The sequence below is a fragment of the Micropterus dolomieu genome, linkage group LG09, assembly GCF_021292245.1.
Source record: "Micropterus dolomieu isolate WLL.071019.BEF.003 ecotype Adirondacks linkage group LG09, ASM2129224v1, whole genome shotgun sequence".
Classification (NCBI taxonomy): domain Eukaryota; kingdom Metazoa; phylum Chordata; class Actinopteri; order Centrarchiformes; family Centrarchidae; genus Micropterus; species Micropterus dolomieu.
This window is the reverse complement of record NC_060158.1, coordinates 4,456,572-4,477,223: the sequence shown is the minus strand read 5'-3', so window position 1 is coordinate 4,477,223 and position 20,652 is coordinate 4,456,572. Positions and strand designations below refer to the sequence as shown.

The window sequence follows — 20,652 nt, the reverse complement described above, 5'->3', positions numbered from 1 at the left end:
ATCTTCTCATCTAAGATTCTGCAAGAAAGCATATAAGCATTTTTAAAAGCAACACTGACGAGCTTTGTGTTATAGTTTTGAGAAAATGCAATAAAAAATTTTTATTTCAGGCCTTTTTTAAATGTGGCAACAAAAAATAAAATAACTGATGTTTGAATGAGTTCAAAAAAACTGCAGAAGCCAGAAAACAATTCTCAACATGTTCCAATCAAGGTAGAAATCATGTTTAACTTCCTGATACATTTCCTGCAGGAAGCCGTGTCTCCTGATGAACCTTGAATCAGATAAAACTGAATCCATTTCTAGACATCTTCCTGTCCATATTTACTGCACTCCGCCCGGTAATGAATAACGGCGTGTCTGTGTGCATTAACTGTGGGCAAGTCAAGGCTGCAACTATTGTTTGGTTTGTATAGCAAATACTCTTGCAGATATTCTAAGAAACGGTAAAATACGACGGGTGTAAAATGTTGTTGACAGTAATTTATGAATTATGTTTGTTTATAGTTGTGTGCTTGGCATTCATACAAACACCTCCTGAACTTCCTTGTTCTCACATAATAATGTGTATAAAAATAACAAAATAGGAACAAAAGGCTGGTTTTCACAGGTAAAGTTTGACGCTTTTAAACACCTTATTTTATTGCACTGTTGGCAAGAGACAGTGATAATGACACTGACCACACACACACACACACACACACACACACACAAAAGAGATTGTTATTTTAACTGTTTATCGATTTTTAGACCGATGGTTCGGGCTCTGTACCTGTTGTGTCTGTGCCTGTGTTTGCGTCTCGGGCCCTCGGCTTGCCAGCCGGCTCAGGATGTTCCTCTCAGACATCTGGAGTCGCACCGCAACCGGCGGTATGCGCGCGATGGTTGCCGGAAGGCGGGTGACATCCGCCTTCATGTCGCTCAGTAGCTCCTCCAACTGCTTCAGCACTGAGAGAGAGAGAGAGAGAGAGATAATGAACTGTATTCACTCGCTGCATAGGGTGATCGGGACAGATAGTGGTTTTATTAAGGGTTTATTTTGAGACACATTTCATTAACCAAAATTGTTTTCTTTCCTTCCTTTGATTTAGATTTTCCCCTTCAGGCTTTCATGTTCTGGCCTCAGTGTGAAGGTGCATTTTTATCATCTTAAGTTCATATTATCTGCAGCAGCAGCAGCTGTGATAACAACAATGTATTTCATCACATTAATTACTTGTGCAATTTTCTCAAAAGAAAATAAGAACTAGATAAGAGAAAAATAAGTCTTTGAATAATGATTATAAAGTGTAATAAATGAGCACTAGGAAACAAACAAGTATTAGATTCACCTGTTTGACCATAAATAAACAAATAAATGCAAATAATCGCTGTTATTTCATTGTGACGAGACAATAGGAGACCAGAACCTCACTCATACTGGCCAAGAGGGTAAATGTGATGCCGATTATTTGATCTGTGTGTATGAAAAGCACGTCTGAGATTTCCCACTTCCTGTCTCACCTTTGTGCAGGACGGCGTTGGCCGGTTTGTTCCCAGACATGGATTCCTTGCTGAGGTGCTGGTGGGACTCGGCCAAACACTCCACCTCGCTGAAGCGGGTGTTGAGGGCCATGGAGGGGTGGGAGGGGTCCTCTGACATGTTGAGGTAGGCGGCACGACGCAGCTGCTCCTCGATAACCAGCGCCTGCTCCAACAACTGGGGGCGGGGGGAGGGGGAGAGGGGGACGTCAGCATCACAGTTAAATTAACATCTTTGTCAGTCCAGGTTTATTGGTAACAAAACATTTAAAGAGAGTTAATTGATTTATTTAGAGAGCAGAGCGGTTGATGGCCTATTTTATTAATTATATAGATATTTGCATTAGCTTATGCTGTAGATTTCAGAACGTGACTGGTGTTTAAGGAGGAGCGGGAACTGTAGACTACATTATACTTACAGTTTAACAATCTACATTAAAAAGGTAAACCCACCTTGAACCTCCTGGCGAGAAACTTGTTCTTGATTTCCAGGAAGTTGCCTCGGTTCATCTCTCCCTTGAAAGGCTCATTGAGGATGGCGAACTTCACGTCGTTCTGGATGTCCTGCCAGCGGGCGTAACCATGTCTGCAGGCAGCCACGGTCAAGGGCAACAACTGCTGTGATTGGATAAAGACAAATCTCAAAACAACAATTCCCCTGTCACACTCCTCTCCAGTGAGATCCGTCAGCCAATCACAGGTGGGAAAAGGATACTGTATGATGCCAGCCAGCAGCCAGTAGTCATGACGGCGGTGCCAGATCTCATTTGTTTTCTTGGTAACGGTGGCAGCGCGTTCCTCGTTCTGCCACAAAGAGTGGAGCTCTGAGAGAGAAGAAAGGTGTTTTAAGTAGTGGCCGGCGCTTTCATTTAGCTCAGCTGCAGGGTTGGTACCTGGACCAGCCTTTTCTTGAAGGAGGATTATATTTCTAATTCCCTCTTTAGTATATTTGCTCATATTTTAGTATGTATATTTACATATATCCCATTTGCCCTGTTATAAATTGCCCTCTAGTGCTCCATTGAACAGAACCCCTTAATTCCCAACAAGGCTTTTATTGTGAAACTGTTGCAGAACAGTTTTGTGGAGAGAAACTTGGGGGGCTTCCACACGGTACTTCAAATGTAGCTGCTGCCAACTTGTGGTACTTGCATACACACCTGTGAATCCTCCATCAGCGATGTTGAACATGAATCTGCTCTTGGTCTTCTTCTTCTCCTCAATGGCTGTTCCTGCAGTGGCAGCGCTGGCTGAGGCGCCGCTCTCCTTGCTGGTATCTCCGTTCTGTAGTTTGGTCGCCTCCTCAGGCTTCTGAGCCTCCTTCTCCTCCTTCAGATCTGCAGCAGGGATGTGAAAGGAGACACGATTACCGACTAGACAGGCACAAAGAAAGAGGGGGGGGGGGGGAGGCTGATAGAGACCAACTGAGGATGATTCCACGAGGAGAATTACAAAAACCTTCAATAAATAAAAGTCATTACTTGTACTGAAGTTAATTTCCTGTTAATTACACAATCCTGTGTGAAATACTTAAAGCAAAAGAGGGTTTGGTACCTTTCTTTTCATCTGCAGGAGGACTGGTGTCCATCTTTTCTGTCTTTTCTTCTTTCTTTTCTTCGGCTGCAAAACAGAAGGCAACAGAAAAAAAAAACATTATAACTTGCAGATTACAGTCAAACACAAAGGCACCGCATTCAAGTTTGTGTCCGAGACCAGATTTAAGTACAGGATCAAGCTCACGAATGCAGTTAAACATTTAACCTCAGCCAAACAAAACATGTTTGGAAAGAGAGAGTGAGAACAAATGTGTAAATTTATTTTAAGGTGAACTTAAAAACCTGCATGTACAAGTCAGACATTCAACAAAAAGGTCAAAGACAACGTAATACATTAATCTTTAATATTGGTTGACAGATTATTTAACTCACGAAAAATCAATGGCTCAAACTCAAACCTTCGCTAAGCCTGTTTTGTTTGTGCTTCTGTTTTAAATATTTGATTTTAGGTCTTCACATTTACATACCCCTTCTTCTACGGACTCTGCGTTCTTTGTTTCAAATGTGTGTTTTTGTAAGGTGTGTATATTTGTAATATATGTTGTTAAGTATTTATTATTTACAGCAGAATAAAACCAAAGTTATTTTTGTGCACAACATGCAAGTTGATAAAACTTTGTTCTTGTGAAAAATAAAAATTGAATACTGATGAAACAGGAGTAAGCCTGTTTTACCTTTGACCTCAGGGTCCTCAGGTTTGACCTCTGACCCCTCCATCTTGGCCTCTGAAGGCGACTTTGTTTCCTCTCCTCCCTCCGGACTCTTCTTCTCGCTCTCGCCCTCCTTCTCTTTCTCAATCTTCTTCTCGCTCTCGCCCTCCTTCTCTTTAACGCCCTCTGCTTCTCCGTTGCTCTGTTTGTCCGTCTCCATCGCCTCCTCCCCGTTTTTCTTGGTCTCCTGCTCCGCTGCCGGACTCTTCTCGTCGTCGTCTGGGATGGCGATCACCTGGAGGAGACGTGGAGGGAAGGTGAATTCGGTGACACATCTTGGAAAATAAATACGCTCAGATTCCAAAGATCCCACTTTTGTTGACGTCACTCAAACACATCCTGTCTTTACCTCGTTGCTGGTCTTTACAGGCTCTTTGCCATTTTTCTCCGCCTCGCCCTCTTTCTTCACTTCCTTCTCTGCGTCGTCATTCTTTAAGGAGTCGTCAACTATAAATGCAAAGAGATTCATTCATAAGGTTTAATGTACTTTACCGTCCCCAGGAAGTTTTACCAGTAACTTGCTCAGGAAGTTACTGCAATGCACTGGAACCTGAGTGTGTGTTTTACCTGGAGCAGGTGTGTTGGGCTGTGTGTCGGCTGGGGTGCCGGTGGACGGGGTTTTCCCAGGGGAGTCGGGCTGAGCTGCTGCCTTCTTGCTCTCCTCCAGCTCAGCCATCCAGGGCATCGACCACTGACCGTTCACATGCTCGAACTCCTGAACCTGGAAACCATGAAGAGCACACAGTCAGCAAAAAGTGGGCAAAACTTTGCTAAAAGTCTTGGGAGAAACAGTAAAAGACACCGATCATAATTTAGAAGCAAGTTTTTTTTTTGTTTTTTTTTATTATTTGCTTGTTTCGTTCAATCCCCCGAAATTTAATTTCTGCCTCTTGTACCTATGCAGCAAATCAATTTCCCTTTCTGTAAAATAAAGTCACTACTACTAGACTACTCGAATGGCTCAAAGATATTCAATTTCAGTTCCCGAAGCGAAGGACATAAATTTTACGAGATAGATCGACTGAACGGTTTCCTACATTTTACTACATTTACATAGTTATAGATTCATTTATGTGGATGCAATACCAAACCATTGTTTTCAGGGGCCAAATCGGAGCCAATCGTGAGCTGAAAATGAAATAATTCGCTTCTGTGTAGTCGGTTTGTTTGTGACACAGAATTAAATTACAACACTGGATCCAGTGGTTTAAAATGGATCTTTGATTTTAAAACTAATAAACAGACGTTAGTGTAACAAAGTAAAGTTGAAGTAAGACAAAAGTAAAGGCAAAACTGCGTTTGTTACCTTCTTACGAATAAGGGACATAACACCGATACGGGTGAGGACGTGTTGCCGTGAGAGCCCCTCTCTGGGGACGCCGTCTGCGAAGGTCTCGGCCCCGTCGGCTCCGGGCTCGCAGAGGTGACGCATGAACAGAGAGACGTAGGCCCTGAGGGGGGAGAGAGGGAAAGGAGGGTTAATGAAGGATACATGAAGAGACAGGAAATCACATCAGAGGCGAAGTTGAAATATGTAGAAAATAAAACTATTCTCTTGTAGTTTTCTGAAGCCTACAATAAACTAAGTTAAAGATTATTAAAATATTTTATCACTTCATATGAATTTACATTAGGTAAACGAAAAAGATGCATTAGGTAGTTTGATTGACATATCGAAGTCTTTATTTGATGTTTTGACATTTAACCACTTCCTTTTGCAGTTACAGGGTTCATACTTTTGGACACATAGTGGTGAGTCTTACTTGAACTCTTTCTCAGATTTCCCTCGCAGGTCTCGGACCAGCCACTGGGTGGTGAAGGCATCTTGGGGAGGCATCCCATAACGCATCACTGCATTCAGGAATGCCTTCCTCTGCCGAGAGTTGAAACCCAACACCTGGGAAACAAAGAGTCGGGCTTCATTCGCAGACACAAAATAACACTAACACTTATGAACCGTGAGACTCCAAAAAGTACCCCAGAAGAGATCTGAGCTGCTCACCTCGATGTTGCCTCCCACCCTGGCCAGCAGGGGGGGCAGCGGTTTGTCTTTGTCGTTCCTCAGGCCCTTCCTGTTCGGCCTGCGAGAGTTGGCTGCAGAGAGGAAACAGATGGGGTGATCATACAGATAACAGACGCTCTGCAGGGAGGCAGGTGTGCTAGTAATTAAGTTTCCTAATTATATTCTGTATATAAACAGATACCTTGACAATGCTGTCACTGTTATACATTCAGAGACAGGGTCCACGCACAGATATCACACTATTACAAAATAAATATTACAATATAAACTACTTTATGAATCATAAGGTGAACTTAATCAAAGCAGAGGCTGCTAATTTAACCAATTTATGTTTTATACATTAAATAAATAGAAAACTTTAGATTTACACTTTACCTTCTGTTCGCTCATCAAAGTCCTCGTCTCCCTCCTCAGACGCCACAGAGTAATCTGATTGGCCGTCAGACTGGTCATCCTGCCAATCAGCTTCGAGATAGAAAGAAGAAAGATTTTTAATCCACACTCTAATAAGACTCTAGTAGCTCTACTAACTAACTACTTCAGTCGCTTTTCATGTCTGAGTGCAACACTGTGAATGGCTTCCTGGAGAGACTTAACAATTATCTCGTCTCCCACCCTCTTTTCTCTCCATATACACATATGTGCATGAGATAAAAAATATATTTTACAGTGAATGAAATAAAATCTGCACCACAGACGAGTTAATTCTGGGATTTATGGTTTCACTACACAATGAGGTTATGAGGCCTTCGCAATTAAAGCTGTCTTTTCTCGACCTTCACTTTCCTTAGATAGCAGGTTTGTACAATAGATAATTATTTCAAGTTCAACTAAGGATGCACCACTCAACAGGTAACCGATAATCAGCTGGCAGACACCTGTAATTTCACTTGACTGTTCAGTCTTGCGTAAAACATTAAAGAGGCAACGCCAGCAGGAAGAGGTGATGTCACCTGCTGAGCTGCTGTGAGAAAAAATTCTTCACATACTAACCACTAAAACTGAAAACTTGCTTTTTGTTATGCAGCTAGGAATGGGAATCAAACCTGTAGTAGTCATAGTGTCAGACAGTTAACATTTAGGAATTTAACAAGATTTGTTTAATTTATTCAATGTTATTTTTCTCTAACTAGGATCTCAGATTATTCAGCATTTAGTATCGTATTAGCACCAATACTGACATCCGTTTCAAGTGAACATGACGTAGTGTAGTTCGTAGGAGGGTTTAGAAAAAAGGTGGCTAAATTGTGTATGTGTACACGGCGACAAAACATTTCAAACTCAATTTTACCAACCTCTGAATGCTTGTACTGATCAAAAATCCGATTACCTCTCCTCTTACCTCTGTCTTCTTGAGAGCCGTCGTTGTAGTTGACCTGCTTGCGGATACGTTTGCCTTTGCCGAGGTTGCGGGCGAGATCCTCCTGCTGCTGCTCGTAATGGTGACGCAGCAGCTTCTCCCAGTAGTCCGGATCAACGCTCTCCTCCTGCTTGATGATCTCTCGTTGCACCTCCTCCTCCTGAGTTGGAGAGGGTAAAGACCAGCGTTACAACTGAGATTAGGCAAAACAAAACTCGCCAGAGATCACCTGCCAATAGAGCTCTGTGCAATGCTAACACAGGCCTGAACGAATAGCCAATATAGTATAAAAATAACCAAACCCAAATCCGATCATTGGCAGATTTACACTCCAGGAAACAGAAGGCCAGTGTCCATTTCACTTCACAGGTGCTCACCTCCTCCTCCTCGTCTTTGACCACATACTGAGCCACCTTGAAGGAGCTCAGGTACTCGTTCATGCTCTGCAGCTCCGTGTCGTCTGTGGCGTCCTGGTTCCTGTCCAGCAGACGGTCGATGGCCTTGTCGTCGTAGTGAATGATGCTGCTGTCCTCCTCTTTGTTCTCACCTGAACACACACACACACACACACACACACACACACGTTAAAATATCTCAATTCATGCATGCCACTAAATCTGTCAATTGATGCTGTCCGTCTCTGCATATCAGCAACTCTCACCTTCTCCCTCATCCTTGAAGAGCTGCTCTGTTCCAAACTTAAGGATGTCGTCCAGTTCCTGTTTGGACATGGAGCCCGTCTTTGATCCGAGACCAGGTCGGACCACCAGGTGAGTCAGCATCATCTTTTTCTTGGCAACCTGGACAGAGGAGGAAAGACAGGGGGAGCACAGAAGAAGAAAGCAATTTGTTAATATCTCAAAGAGGTTTCTAGGAGTTTGTCTCAATAAAATTAGCTCTCAGAAAAAGGAACACGACTTCAGCTCCAAATTTATTGTTCTTCTTTGGCATCCGTCTACCAACACTTGCTTGACAGAGGACACGGTTTAATTTGCTGAGACACAATTGCTTTTGTGTATTGCACCCGTTTCGTTTACCTGAGTAATCCTCTCCTCCACAGAGGCCTTGGTGACGAAGCGGTAGATCATCACCTTCTTGTTTTGACCGATTCGATGAGCTCTGCTGAAGGCCTGGACACAGAGGAAGAGTAGTTAAGGTAAGAGCTTTATAACATTAGTTGAACTTTTCATCAAGTAAAAAATAAATAAATAAATTTTAAAGACCTAGAGGGAAATACATGAAAGTGAAGTACATTAAAAAAAAAAACTCTAACTAAATATATATTGGGACACAATGTTTGTGTCTACCAACATTTCAACAAAATTACTCAACTAAAGATGTCTATATCTCCCAAAAAGTTCAAGCAAAGACAACACAGTGGGTCTCAAAACGCTTAAATATCATTATCAATAAAAACTAGTAGAAATCAGTTAAGTCGCAGTAATCCTGCCGTACCTGGATGTCGTTGTGGGGGTTCCAGTCGGAGTCGTAGATGACAACGGTGTCGGCGGTGGCCAGGTTGATACCTAGACCTCCAGCCCTTGTTGACAGCAGGAAGGCAAACTGTTGAGCGCCAGGAGCTGAGGGAAATAATAGGTCACTTTTTAATTATCAGTGAACAGATCAAAGATTATGGAATCCTAACAAAAGAAAAACAAAAAAAGGTGGAGTTGCTCTCAGCCTCACCGTTGAAGCGATCAATAGCTTCCTGTCTCATTCCTCCAGTGATCCCTCCGTCAATCCTCTCGTACTTGTAGCCCTCATTCTCCAGGAAGTCCTCAAGCAAGTCCAACATCTTCGTCATCTGCAGCAAAATACAGGAGAGATCGTCTGTTAGGAAAAGCTGATAGGATTTCTGGCTTTTACAGCTCACTATTTTATTTTAATCCATCCTGTTGCAGTTCAAACAGGAAATACTAAAATCCTTTCTACTAAAGTCGCCTCTCTGGTCGCTTACCTGAGAGAAGATGAGCACTCTGTGCCCTCCGTCCTTGAGCTTCCTCATCATCTTCTGCAATAACAGCAGTTTCCCAGCCGCTTTTGTGAGAGCGCTGCCATCGTACATCCCGTTAGGCATCTTTGGAGCTTCCTGTTCGGAGTGACCAATGAAACATGTGTTTTTAATACTCTGAAATGACTACAGAGAGAGTTTAAAAAGGAATGCTTCCTATACGCTTCCCAATTAACCTTAAAAATATTATCTCATTCTGAAATATAAGTCGATCTTATGAATCTCAGTTAAATTTAACATTTCACCCCTCTTTAAAACAGTGTTTGGGTCTTACAATAGCAGCCGCAGGGAAGAGGTAGGGGTGGTTGCAGCATTTCTTGAGGTCCATCACGACGTTGAGCAGAGAAACCTGGTTTCCTCCTCCTTTGGTGTTCAGAGCCTCAAAGTTTTTTGTCAGGATAAATTTGTAGTATTTCCTGCAAACAGAGGATACAGATATTTACCTTTTTTAAGCCGCCTCGTTTTGAAATTTCTACGTAATCCTGATCTTTGAGGGATCAACTTCATCTATAAAAGCAGAACCCCAGATGTCGCAGCACTCGTTCCCTCCTCCTGACTCACTTCTGCATGGGGCTGAGCTCCACTCTGACGATGAGCTCGGTCTTGGAGGGCATGTGTTTGAAGACGTCGGCCTTCAGTCTCCTGAGCATGTGTGGACCCAGCATGTCGTGCAGCTTCTTGATCTGATCTTCTTTTGCAATGTCTGCAAACTCCTCCAGGAAGATCTCCAGCTTGCTGCAAACAGAGAGGCAGACACAGACAGGTGAGTTACTGTGCGCTGAGATGTTCCTGCTCAACTGTACCGTCACACAGAGAAACTACAGACGCCATCTGCTTTAAATGCTTTTGCTCGTTTCATTCTGCTGATTTAAAAGAAAAACCATTACTCATCAACATTAAACCCCTTGCGCTTCAGAAACAAATTTGTTTCCTGAAATTTTAAGTCTAAACAGCACAGTGATGTGTTTGTTACTAAATGAGCAGTGTGAATGTTTTTTACAGTCTGTTTGATGTAATATTTTAACATTCATGCACACTTACTTATTCAATAAAAATAGTAAAACCCCCAAAGTTGCAGACATATGCAAAGTGGGAGGACAGGTCACAAGTAAACATAGCTTTGTACGGGTCATGTGCCATAAAAAGGTTGTCGAATATGAATGATAAAAATGTTTTCATTGTCTGATCGGCTTTTCTTTTGTACTGTATGTGTGTACTAAAGAGCTCCCTGCACCGCTGATGCAGAAAATCTGCACAACTTCTTACATGTATGTATAAAATCTACTAAATATTTAGGTCCATTAGCACTGATTATTATTTGTAGACTTACTTTGTAGACCAGGTAGAAGGCTCGCTAAAAGAAACATCAAGAGCAACTTACCTGAACCTCTCAGGTGTGAGGAAGTTGAGCAGGTGGAAAAGTTCCTCCAGGTTGTTCTGCAGGGGAGTTCCAGTCAGTAGCAGTTTGTGCTGCAGGGGGTAGTTGTTCAATACCCGGAAAAACTACAGCAGGGGAAACAAAGAACAACATGTTTACAACAGTTTCAGCTTCAGGTTATCAGTAATAGCTGTGCATGCTTCACTGTGAATCGGGATGCGGGTTTTACTATTAATGAAGTTGACAAGAGGATAATTTGTTGTTGTGCAAAAAGCTCCACAGTGGCTATTCAACAAACAAGGTAATTAGCCTAGTATCAAAACTATATCAGTGTAGTAAAACTTAGATCCAGCTCTATATATATAGTGCTTTGGATGTATGGGGCATTGATTACATTGATTACAGCATCAGAACTCTCTCTTATCTCTTTTATAAACTGTGTGTCTACATACCTTGGACTGGTTGTTTTTCAGTCTGTGAGCCTCGTCCACCACCAGGCAGGCCCAGTCTATGGAGCCCAGGATTGCCATGTCGATGGTGATCAGCTCGTAGGAGGTCAGCAGGACGTGGAACTTGATCGACGAGTCTTTCTGTTGGAGGAAACCAATACAAAAAAAAAAGAGTTAGAGTTTCAAACTAATTCCAAAATGTTAACCGACTCACCTTTAGCTTATCTATGTCTAATTGTCAAAGTCTTCTTTCACTACCGCCTCCTCTCACCTTCATCCTGGAGGCCTTCTTTCCTCCTCGGATGGCGTTGTCCTCGAAGGAGAACTCGTTCTCTCTGATGACGGCTCTGCTGTCTTTGTCTCCGACGTAGGTCACCACGTACATGTCGGGGGCCCACATCTCGAACTCTCTCTCCCAGTTGATGATTGTGGAGAGTGGGGCACTAACCAGGAACGGCCCCTTAGAGTGGCCCTGGAGGTGGAAAGAGGAAGTCAGCTCAACATGTCCATTTTATTATTTAATGAGTTATGTGAACAATTTCATTTTGCAGCTGACTCTGACCCTCGAGGCACAAAAAGCATGATCCCAAGAGACTTTGAATTTATTCAAAGTAAAGTTCCATCATTTCAGAAATTTGGCAACAAACTCCGTTTCGAGACAGTGAATCAGATTCTCGGTGAACTGCTGAATCCTTTGGTCTATAAAATGTCAAAATAAGCCCCATCATTTACCAAGAGCTGAAGTTTACCTTAAAATAACTTTTTTTGTATTTCCATTAGTCAAAATTCCAACTATATGAAATTTACTATCACAGGAGAGACTAGTCAAAGCCAAAAAAATAGCTTCAACAACTGATCGATTATCAAAATAGCTTTCACCACCATCCTGTTCCTGTATCATGTATTCAAGTCATTAGTACATCAACATCTCCAATAGTTCTGAACTTGACTAAATCTAAAAAAAAAATATTTAAAAAAAGTATGTAAAACAAAACATCTTACAGAGATTTTTTTGTTTTAAACAAAAAATTCAACAAATTAAGTTTAAAAATGCTACAAGATCTCTTGTTGCTCTGGCAGGAAGTATATTTTGGCCTCCCACCTTTAGGTGGCAGCATCCACACACATGATCAGTGTCTGAATGTTTACTGTTTGAGATCAAACATCATGTCATCAGATTTCACCTGACTTGAACAAAATGGCTGGATGGCTCTTGGCCAATGGGACGACAGCTACACGGACACAAACAGGAAGGCTCAACCATTACTGCTGAGATGACATTGTATTTTAAAAAGGCCAAAAATAAGTTGTTTTAAATTAAATATGAAACAAATTTAATAAAGATCATGAAGAGGACAAACTTAAAAAGTCAAAACTCGCTTCAAGTTTATGCGCTGAGCTCATGTTTCCAAAAAACCTGTTGAGGAGAATCCAAAGCGTTTTACCACAAAAGGAGTTTCAGAGTGTAGACCCACACATCTTACGAGAAAAACACAACCCAGTATCCTCCAGACACCCACCTCTTTATAGAGCGAGTACAGGAAGACGGCAGTCTGAACGGTCTTTCCCAAACCCATCTCGTCAGCCAGGATGGTGTCAGTACCCTGAGCCCAGGAGAACCGCAGCCAGTTGAGTCCCTCCAGCTGGTACGGGTGCAGCGTCCCCCCCGTGCTGTCCAGGTACTCCGGCTGACGCTCAAACTTTATAGTAGGCTGGGAACGGGAAAGACAGAGGGGACGGATTTGTAAGCACGGGGCAGTGACATGAAGTCAAGTCATGAAAAAGTTGCTTGAAAAACCCTTTTGTAAAAATAAATATCGTTTAAGTCTAAAATTCAAATACACACAAATCACTGCGAATGGTGGCATCCACACATTTAAAAACATCACTGGTTTAAGTTTTAATCCAATGGCAAGGAACATCACCAAGGAATTAAATGGCCAAAATGAGAGTCAGAGCGATAAAAGACAACTATTGTCAATATTAGGCTTAAAAGAATATTGGATGTAGTCGAGTTATATGCTCAGATCTCTGTATACTGATGGTTCCTCTGTTGCCACATCTGCACAGAAACAGTCTGAAAATCTGCAGTGAATGTTGATTTCATTAAACTGTCCTAAATAAGTAATTACATAAATTACTTTATCCCTATTTTTTCCTCCACTGAACAAATATTGTGGAAGATTTTGCATTGAGGAACCGACAGAAATGTCCTCAGTTTGGGTTTTACAGGAGATTTATTTTGTCAAACAAACTCCAGGATGTTTCAGTGAAAATATGAAGTTATGGGCTGAATGGTCAAAATATTTGTAAACATTTGCTCCCGAGTGAATCTAAATCATTTGAAATATCAATATTGTGAACTTACATCTACCACGGGGTTCTCAGGAGGTCTGTCGGGCCGCTTCACTCTTCCTTTCACCTTGATCTTCTTCCCGGGTCTCCCCTCCTCTCCCATCATCAGCTCTCTGAAACAAACATCCACTGAGTGAGTAAAGCAGTATGTGTCGGTTGAGAGTGTGTATTTGAGCATCCGAGTCACACAGCAGTTTACCTGTGGTTCCAGTACTGCATCTTGTAGGTGTCAAACTCAGGGATGTCCATGTCCTCGGCCTCCCAGGTCGCCTGGTCGTACGGCAGCTCTTTCCACTTGATCAGGTAGTGGACGTTATTCTTCCTGTCCACGCTGGAGAGTAAAACAAAGAGAAGCAAGTTAGGCAGAAGAGAAAAACATGACACACATCTGAGTAGACATTTATTAGTATAGGATAAAAGCAGGCGCTAAATGTTGTGTGTGATTAGGGCTGGGCAATAAGGCCAAAAATGTTGTCCTAATAAAAAAAAATTCATACCATTTGACATCGATAATTATCATGATATAAGTCAAATCATTATTTCTTTCAAATTTAAAGGCTGATTTTTGCTCCTGAACGAAAATGTAAGCAACCAGATGGTTAATTATGTGGTTAATCTTTTCTTTATCGTCAGAATGTGACAAACACTTGATGCCAAACAGTGGATCACTCAACAAATCTGAGGTAGAACATGCAAAACTATTATGATAAAATCTTTTTTCAACAAATATGATTTTCAGTCCCTTTTCTTCAACAAAATAAACATTTTTATAGAAAGATTAACTGCTGATTTGTCTGTGATTCAAATGAATTAAACCAAATATTTATTGACAATATATTGAACATTATATCGTTACTGAGGAAAATTATATTGTGATAATTATCATTGTTTTATTGCCCAACTCTAGGTGTAATACATATATAACATTACCATTCCTGGATTAGTAACTAATAAAACAATGGCTTGTTAATGTAGAACAAAATGTCCCTCAAATTGGGTGATGTAAGATATATCTTCATCAAAGATGGTTCAAACAGGAAAGAAACACCATTCAAAAAAGAGCAACTTTTGATAAATAGTGCTTGTAAATTCTGGCTAGAAAAGGTTGAACACATAATAAAAAAAATAAAACAAAATGTGTGGCGCATCAGAAAGACTTTAGATATTATGAATAGAACAACTTTCATTCTAATAAAAGATCACGAAGCAGTTTTATTTTGATTAAGCTCTTACTTTTGTATGAGTAAACTAAATTCAATTGTATTTATATAGCGTCAAATCACAACAACAGTTACCTCAAGGCTTCATTATAAGTGCAGCCAGTGTGTCTTGTAATTTTTAGAAAGAAATTACTCGTTTATCTTTTAACTAGTGAAGTTGCAGCATCAACGCTCATCTGTAAGACCTGTGTGTGTGTGTGTGTGTGTGTGTGTGTGTGTTGACCTGTGGTTGATGATGCGGTGGATCATCAGCCACTCCATCTTGATTCCAAAGCGGAGGTATTTCTCCTCCAGCTGTGCATACATGGGGTTCTTGCTCTTCCTTTTAACGATCTTGTCCTCCTCTCCATCGCCGAAGTCGATGGGCGGCGGCTCGTCCATGTCGTTCTTTCTCTGGTAGTTTCTGAACATCACCTGGCAATGGAGCTCAAGCTAGAAGAGAGAGAGAGAAAGTTATTTCTAGTTATACATATAAAAAAACAGGGTGAAAGGTTTTTATTCTGTGTGTCTATTCCACACACCTGTAGCTCTGTGACCCAGGAGCAGTGCCAGTAAGACATGTTGGACCACTTGGCGAAGAATTCCCTCTCCGGCCGCCCTGCCAGCGGGGCGGGATTGGGGGCATTGGCTGGAAGGTCTGCAGGGCGGGGGACTGGTGTAGGGGCGGGAGCGTCGCCCCACCGCCATGTCAGGATCTTTTGGACCTTACCCTTCATTGGAAGACACTGCAGGGGAAGAAAGAAGAGATAAATTATAGTGTTGACACTTTCTAAGGGGGCTTTCAAAACACACACTCGTAGAATCATTAGTTCAGTTGATTCAGACTTTCCAGAGCCAAGTCACAGCATTTCCATGTACAGCTGAAAATTGTCGATCGACAAAAAAATTCACTGGCAACTATTTGGAAAATCGCTTATTTGTCCCTTTTTAGTCAAACATTCTCCAGTTTCAGGTCCTCTAATGCTTTCCGCTATTCAGTTGTAAACTCAATATTTTTGGGTTTTCAACTCTTAGCAAGACAAAATAAAAATACATTTATAAAAAAGGACCTCAACTTGGGCTTTTGGGAAATTGTGGTTGTGATTTTCTATACAAAATAAAAACACCAAAAATATCCTGCAGATTACAATGAAAAAAAAAAAAACAATTGTCAGTATCATTTAACCAGCTGTTTATTTTCTTATTCTCGTATATTTCTTTGTGAACAATATGGCAATTTTTAATGAACAATTACTTTCCTGTTGAACAAAAAAGCGTTTCAGCTCTAAAAATTATTGTTAGTTGCAGCTCTAGTTCCATGTGCTAAAACATAACACTGAATTCATCAGAGCTATTTAGTTGCTGGCTCAAGATGTGGTGGATGCAATTAAATCTGCTCCATGTTTCTCTGGTTATGCAGAGAAAATCTGTTAATGTACCTCTGCTTTGGTTGTGGAATGAAACCATCGTTACACGCTGACCTAAACAAGAACCAAAATACCTCCTGGATCAATAAAATTCCTTTTCCAACCAAGAAGCGCTGGGCAGAAAAGCTAACTAAACTAAAAATATCCACTAGATCCATAAATAAACTTTGCCGTCACTACTCTGACAAGTCAAACATGTCAATCACTGTTAGCGGCTCACCGTGCAGCGAGGGCAGATCCACTCTCCGTTGGGGATCTCTGGGAGCGGCGGGTTGAGGCAGTGGATGTGGTAGGACGATGGGCACGAGTCGCAGCAGAGCAGCTCTCCTCCGTCTTTACACACCCGGCAGAACTCCATGTGGTGGTCATCCTCCTCCATCTCTCCAACATCCCCATTGTCCTCCTCGCCTTCTGAGGCCTCCTCCCTGGCCTCCCACTGGATACCCTCCTTCTCCTGGAATTGGGAGAGTCAGAAAGGAAAAATTGTTTTATTCGTCACACCATTATGACACAAACTTCATGTTCTGAGAAGTCTGTTTTTTGCCGTGCCATTATTTGATACTCAAAAAGTTCATTTTTAAGTGTAGTATTCCTTTAAGTGGCTAGGAGTAAGAGTGTCAGTCGGGTGGTAAAGACCTAAGGAGTATAATAAGCATGCTGCTTACACAGTGTGGGCAGCTCCAGGTGCCTTCAGGGGCTTTCTCCATGTCGGGGTCCAGGCAGACCATGTGGTACGCTCTGGGACAAGTGTCACACAGGATGATCTCTCCTCCCTGCTGGCAAACCTCACAGTAGTCCTGGTGGTCCGTCTCATAGCCATCAGCATCCTCCGCTTCTGATTTAAAGAGAAAACACTTTTTTTTTTTAAACCAAAACTTCCCCTAACATCTTGCATTTAACCGAGACACAGGATGTGATGTGTGTTGTGATCCAGGCTCTGCATTTATGACATTCTGCTGTGTGTTTACGTTGTTTGTCAGAGGAAAACCCACTTGGTGAGTCATTTATTCCCCTCAAGAATACATTTCCCCATCAACACCAACAAACTGAAAAATTAATGGTTCCACAGCTAAAATATAAATATCTTGTTTTGATCTTTAATGCTCATTTCTAAATATTTGTTTACTTCACTAATTTTCTTGTTTGGTTTTAATGCAGGGCAAAAAATTTCTATATTACTCACATCTGTACATAAAGAGGTATATATAGTGTACACATAACTATTATTCTTATCTTTCTGTTCATGTTATATTTGGCTTTTTTAAGCTCCATTCTGTCTTTATTTAATGTGTATATTCTCATCTGCCGTGTTGCATCTGGAGCTTCTGTAACGGGTGAATTTCCCCTACGTGGGATCACTTAAGTCTATCTTATAAAGCTAAAACTCACTGGACTCTAACTTTGTTTGGAACAGTTTGTTTGGAAAAGAAACAATCTACTTTGTGTGTATTTTGGCAGATTTCAAGGGTAAATGTTCTGCAACTAAACCTCACCTTTCACATTCAAGTCTTCTGAGACGAAACAAAACACCACAACTGCAGTTAAATGAATTTCCACACTGAAGCAGCGGTGGACTTGTTGACTTCTTTTAGTTAATCTGAATTCATCCGTGACGTCATTTAAGAGTTGCTTCGATCTTGTGATAGCAGCTAGTGAGGATGCGTCAGTAGGCGACAACCCAGACCAAGATGTCGTCCTTCTAAATATACCAAACTCCTCTGACTCAGTCACAATGACTAATCTGTGTGTGCGCGCGCACACACACACACACACTCACTCCTCTGACTCAGTCACAATGACTAATCTGTGTGTGCGCGCGCACACACACACACACCTCCTCCTGTTGTTGTTGTGCATTCCACAGACGTTTAATGCTTTACCCTGCATATGCAGTCATTACCATTCACCACTGTGTTTAACCTGCACTCTGCAATCTTCGGGCTCTATCTGCAGCCGTTCACAGCTCAAGAGGTAGAGCTCTGACTCTGGCTCATCATGTAAAGCATGGAACCACCACAGTAATGGGATAAACTCCTCAGGTCTCACAATCCTCACTGTATGCTCAATGTAAGAAACACTGAACTTAAGAGCATGTGGAGACGTACCTTTCTTTTTCTTGGGTTTGCTCTTGGATGGCTTCTTCTTGCTGCGGCTGCTGCGGCTGTTGGATCCCTCCGAGACGGTGACGCTGTTCATGCTCCCGTCCTCAAAATCACTGTCCACGTCAGGCTCATCCTCCTCGCTCTGCGCAACATGAGAGAAAGACTTCTTGTATACTAAATACTTTTTGTTGCACGTGTCTCAACTGTACGCAGGCATACAAGTGAAGTGCATGCAAGAAGTGAGAAGGGGGACGGACGGGTCGTACCGATGAGCGTTTCCGCTTGCTGTTGAAGCCTCCCAGTTTAATTTTGAGAGGAGCCACTTTCTTTGTCTTGGCATTATTCTTCTTCTCTTGTGGTTTAGGTGTTGGTTTTGACTTCTTGCGGGCGTTAGGACCTGCCAACACACAAATAAAGGCAGAGGTAAGTCACGCACATAGCAGAGGAGACTATAAATAAATAACAGCGTGAGATCCACAAACAGTTTGGGGATTATGTCTTAACGAACCAACTGATTTCCTTAAAACACAACACTTCCCCCAATAGAAATTCTGACATTTGCTCTTCTAGCAGAAAGACGGCCTTTAATATTTCAAGTCCCGTAATTCCCTTCGACCCCTCCTCCCCACCGTACCTTTGCCTTCCTTTGTTTTGGCCTTGCGTAGTGGTGGTGGAGGGGGCTCCTGAGGCTCTACTGGGGCTGGCGGCGGTACAGCAGCTGGGGCGACCTCAGCCACCATGGTGTCGACCGCGGCCGGTACGTTGGCGGTAGCCAGGGCTGCATTGGCAGCAGCGGCTCCTCTCAGGGGGTTGTTGGTGCTGAACTCGCGCCACTTGGCACCCAGAACCATCATCATCTTGGACACGGCGATCTTGGGGTTTTTGGCTGCGATCAGGGGCCTAGAGGTGAGGAAAATTTAAAATTCTGTCTGATTAAAGTTGTTAACACATCTTCAGCATGAATCAATCATGGTAGCAGTGAATATTTAACACATTCGGCTGATTGCATGTTTCTGCAAGAGTAATTTTAGCCAAATTTTCTTTCCAAAATTAGTTATGAGAGAACGAAAAAGAACAGTTGTGACCAGTTCTCCGGTACCATTTAGGCATTTTATCAGCCATGTGTGACCGCAAGTGTGTGTATCTACCGGACGAATTGGCTGAAGGCCTTGTAGTTGGTCAGAGACCGGTAGTCTTCCTCAGTGAAGACGTGGTCAATATCCTCCATGCCCCAGTCATCAAGCAGCTGGGATGACGACTTTGGTTCCTACGGGAAACAATAAGCTTCATTATAATCAGAGAGACAAGTGAAAAAGTACAATCAGTACATTTATATTAGATGCTGTTCCCAATCACACCAGCAAGTAAAACACAGAAAACTCAAACATTTTGGGATCGACAAGTCACCAAGTTCTGAGTTTGAGTCCGGGCTCTTTTTTGCCCGTCATCCCCTCTCTCCCCCCTGCCTTACCAGTGTCTCTCTGCTGTCAGTATTACCAATAAAGCGGAAACGCCAACAACAATCTGGCAGAGACCTTAAATGTGTAGTGCCAGTAATAGTGAAATTAAAAACATTGCACATAAATGTGAGTAAAAAAAAACAACAAAAAAAACAAAATACAAAACTTCAACCCTTTAGATCAAAGGCCATATGTCCCGTATCTAGTTGAAACAAATGTACTGCTGACAAAGAATCACGCGGGTAAAAACATTCACACATTACACAGACAGCACAGCAGCTTTAGTGAGAAAAAACCTGGCATTAACATGCGTCTTGGGTGATCCTATCACAAGTAGCCAGCTCTAAGTATAGGTCTTGTATAGACGCATTGAGATCAGATTGCTCATACCACATTCGGGGTTGGTCTGGGCTGCATATGGATCATGGGATCGGGCAGCTAGAGGTCCTACTAACACTAGCTGAATCTGCCCGGACCGGGAGGAGGGGGGTTTAATAGAGCTTTATTAAACTTTAAAGCCAATAGGACCACCAGCTGCACAGCTAACTGAGCTAACTAGCAGCAGGTACAGTTAGCAGCTGTTGGCGGTTATTTTAACAACAGGTAAAAGCTATCTGTTCATCAGGAAACTCAGTAATTCACAGAGGGTTGAGGCAGAGCAGACATCAAGAGAAAACTAGAAAATATTTTCTACATGAACTAAACCGATGTAATTCTTGTCTTATTGTGCAAATTCATCTAATTCAGGTTAAAACAACACATCTGGTCTTTGCAAATGAAAATGATGTGCGTGTTTATTTGTATATAGATCGGGGAAATAAGCTCCAGAGACCTTTTAATATACAGTCTATGGTGGAGACGCATTCTAATGCAAGGTGTGAACTGACGTACCTCGAGCTGTCCACTTGTAATTGAATCACCCAAGACGCGATCTCAACTAAGTGAGGCGTTATCAATGCTAATCTGATCAATTGATTTGATCAGAGTGTGGAGAAGAACCTGGCTTAACAGACAACATGTGCAGAGCTGTGCTAAAGACAACATGACTGGTGTTCAGTGTATTTTTGAACATTATTCACAACACATTTTACGTAAGAAGTT

At 42.0% G+C, this 20,652-nt stretch overlaps 1 protein-coding gene across 4 annotated transcripts in view; it reads right to left on the bottom strand.

Moving 5' to 3' along the window:
• chd4a (chromodomain helicase DNA binding protein 4a) overlaps window positions 1-20,652 on the bottom strand; it is a 31,157-nt gene that overhangs the window by 2,615 nt on the left and 7,890 nt on the right. For 3 of the 4 annotated variants that reach the window (XM_046058218.1, XM_046058219.1, XM_046058217.1), the window contains 36 exons: window positions 19,240-19,358; window positions 18,726-18,991; window positions 18,358-18,488; window positions 18,095-18,233; window positions 16,655-16,824; window positions 16,210-16,443; window positions 15,105-15,308; window positions 14,807-15,015; window positions 13,563-13,694; window positions 13,377-13,476; window positions 12,529-12,720; window positions 11,280-11,480; window positions 11,012-11,149; window positions 10,563-10,684; window positions 9,743-9,916; window positions 9,456-9,597; window positions 9,128-9,259; window positions 8,857-8,974; window positions 8,626-8,750; window positions 8,208-8,300; window positions 7,832-7,970; window positions 7,548-7,717; window positions 7,141-7,330; window positions 6,186-6,275; window positions 5,790-5,881; window positions 5,551-5,684; window positions 5,094-5,238; window positions 4,355-4,508; window positions 4,137-4,234; window positions 3,752-4,022; window positions 3,076-3,141; window positions 2,682-2,858; window positions 2,237-2,345; window positions 1,975-2,107; window positions 1,504-1,699; window positions 773-948 (listed from right to left, as the gene is read on the bottom strand). In XM_046058218.1, coding sequence (XP_045914174.1) covers window positions 773-948; window positions 1,504-1,699; window positions 1,975-2,107; window positions 2,237-2,345; window positions 2,682-2,858; window positions 3,076-3,141; window positions 3,752-4,022; window positions 4,137-4,234; window positions 4,355-4,508; window positions 5,094-5,238; window positions 5,551-5,684; window positions 5,790-5,881; window positions 6,186-6,275; window positions 7,141-7,330; window positions 7,548-7,717; window positions 7,832-7,970; window positions 8,208-8,300; window positions 8,626-8,750; window positions 8,857-8,974; window positions 9,128-9,259; window positions 9,456-9,597; window positions 9,743-9,916; window positions 10,563-10,684; window positions 11,012-11,149; window positions 11,280-11,480; window positions 12,529-12,720; window positions 13,377-13,476; window positions 13,563-13,694; window positions 14,807-15,015; window positions 15,105-15,308; window positions 16,210-16,443; window positions 16,655-16,824; window positions 18,095-18,233; window positions 18,358-18,488; window positions 18,726-18,991; window positions 19,240-19,358 — 5,481 coding nt within the window. The remainder of the gene's footprint in view (window positions 1-772; window positions 949-1,503; window positions 1,700-1,974; window positions 2,108-2,236; window positions 2,346-2,681; window positions 2,859-3,075; window positions 3,142-3,751; window positions 4,023-4,136; window positions 4,235-4,354; window positions 4,509-5,093; window positions 5,239-5,550; window positions 5,685-5,789; window positions 5,882-6,185; window positions 6,276-7,140; window positions 7,331-7,547; window positions 7,718-7,831; window positions 7,971-8,207; window positions 8,301-8,625; window positions 8,751-8,856; window positions 8,975-9,127; window positions 9,260-9,455; window positions 9,598-9,742; window positions 9,917-10,562; window positions 10,685-11,011; window positions 11,150-11,279; window positions 11,481-12,528; window positions 12,721-13,376; window positions 13,477-13,562; window positions 13,695-14,806; window positions 15,016-15,104; window positions 15,309-16,209; window positions 16,444-16,654; window positions 16,825-18,094; window positions 18,234-18,357; window positions 18,489-18,725; window positions 18,992-19,239; window positions 19,359-20,652) is intronic. The other variant, XM_046058220.1, reaches the window with a different exon arrangement.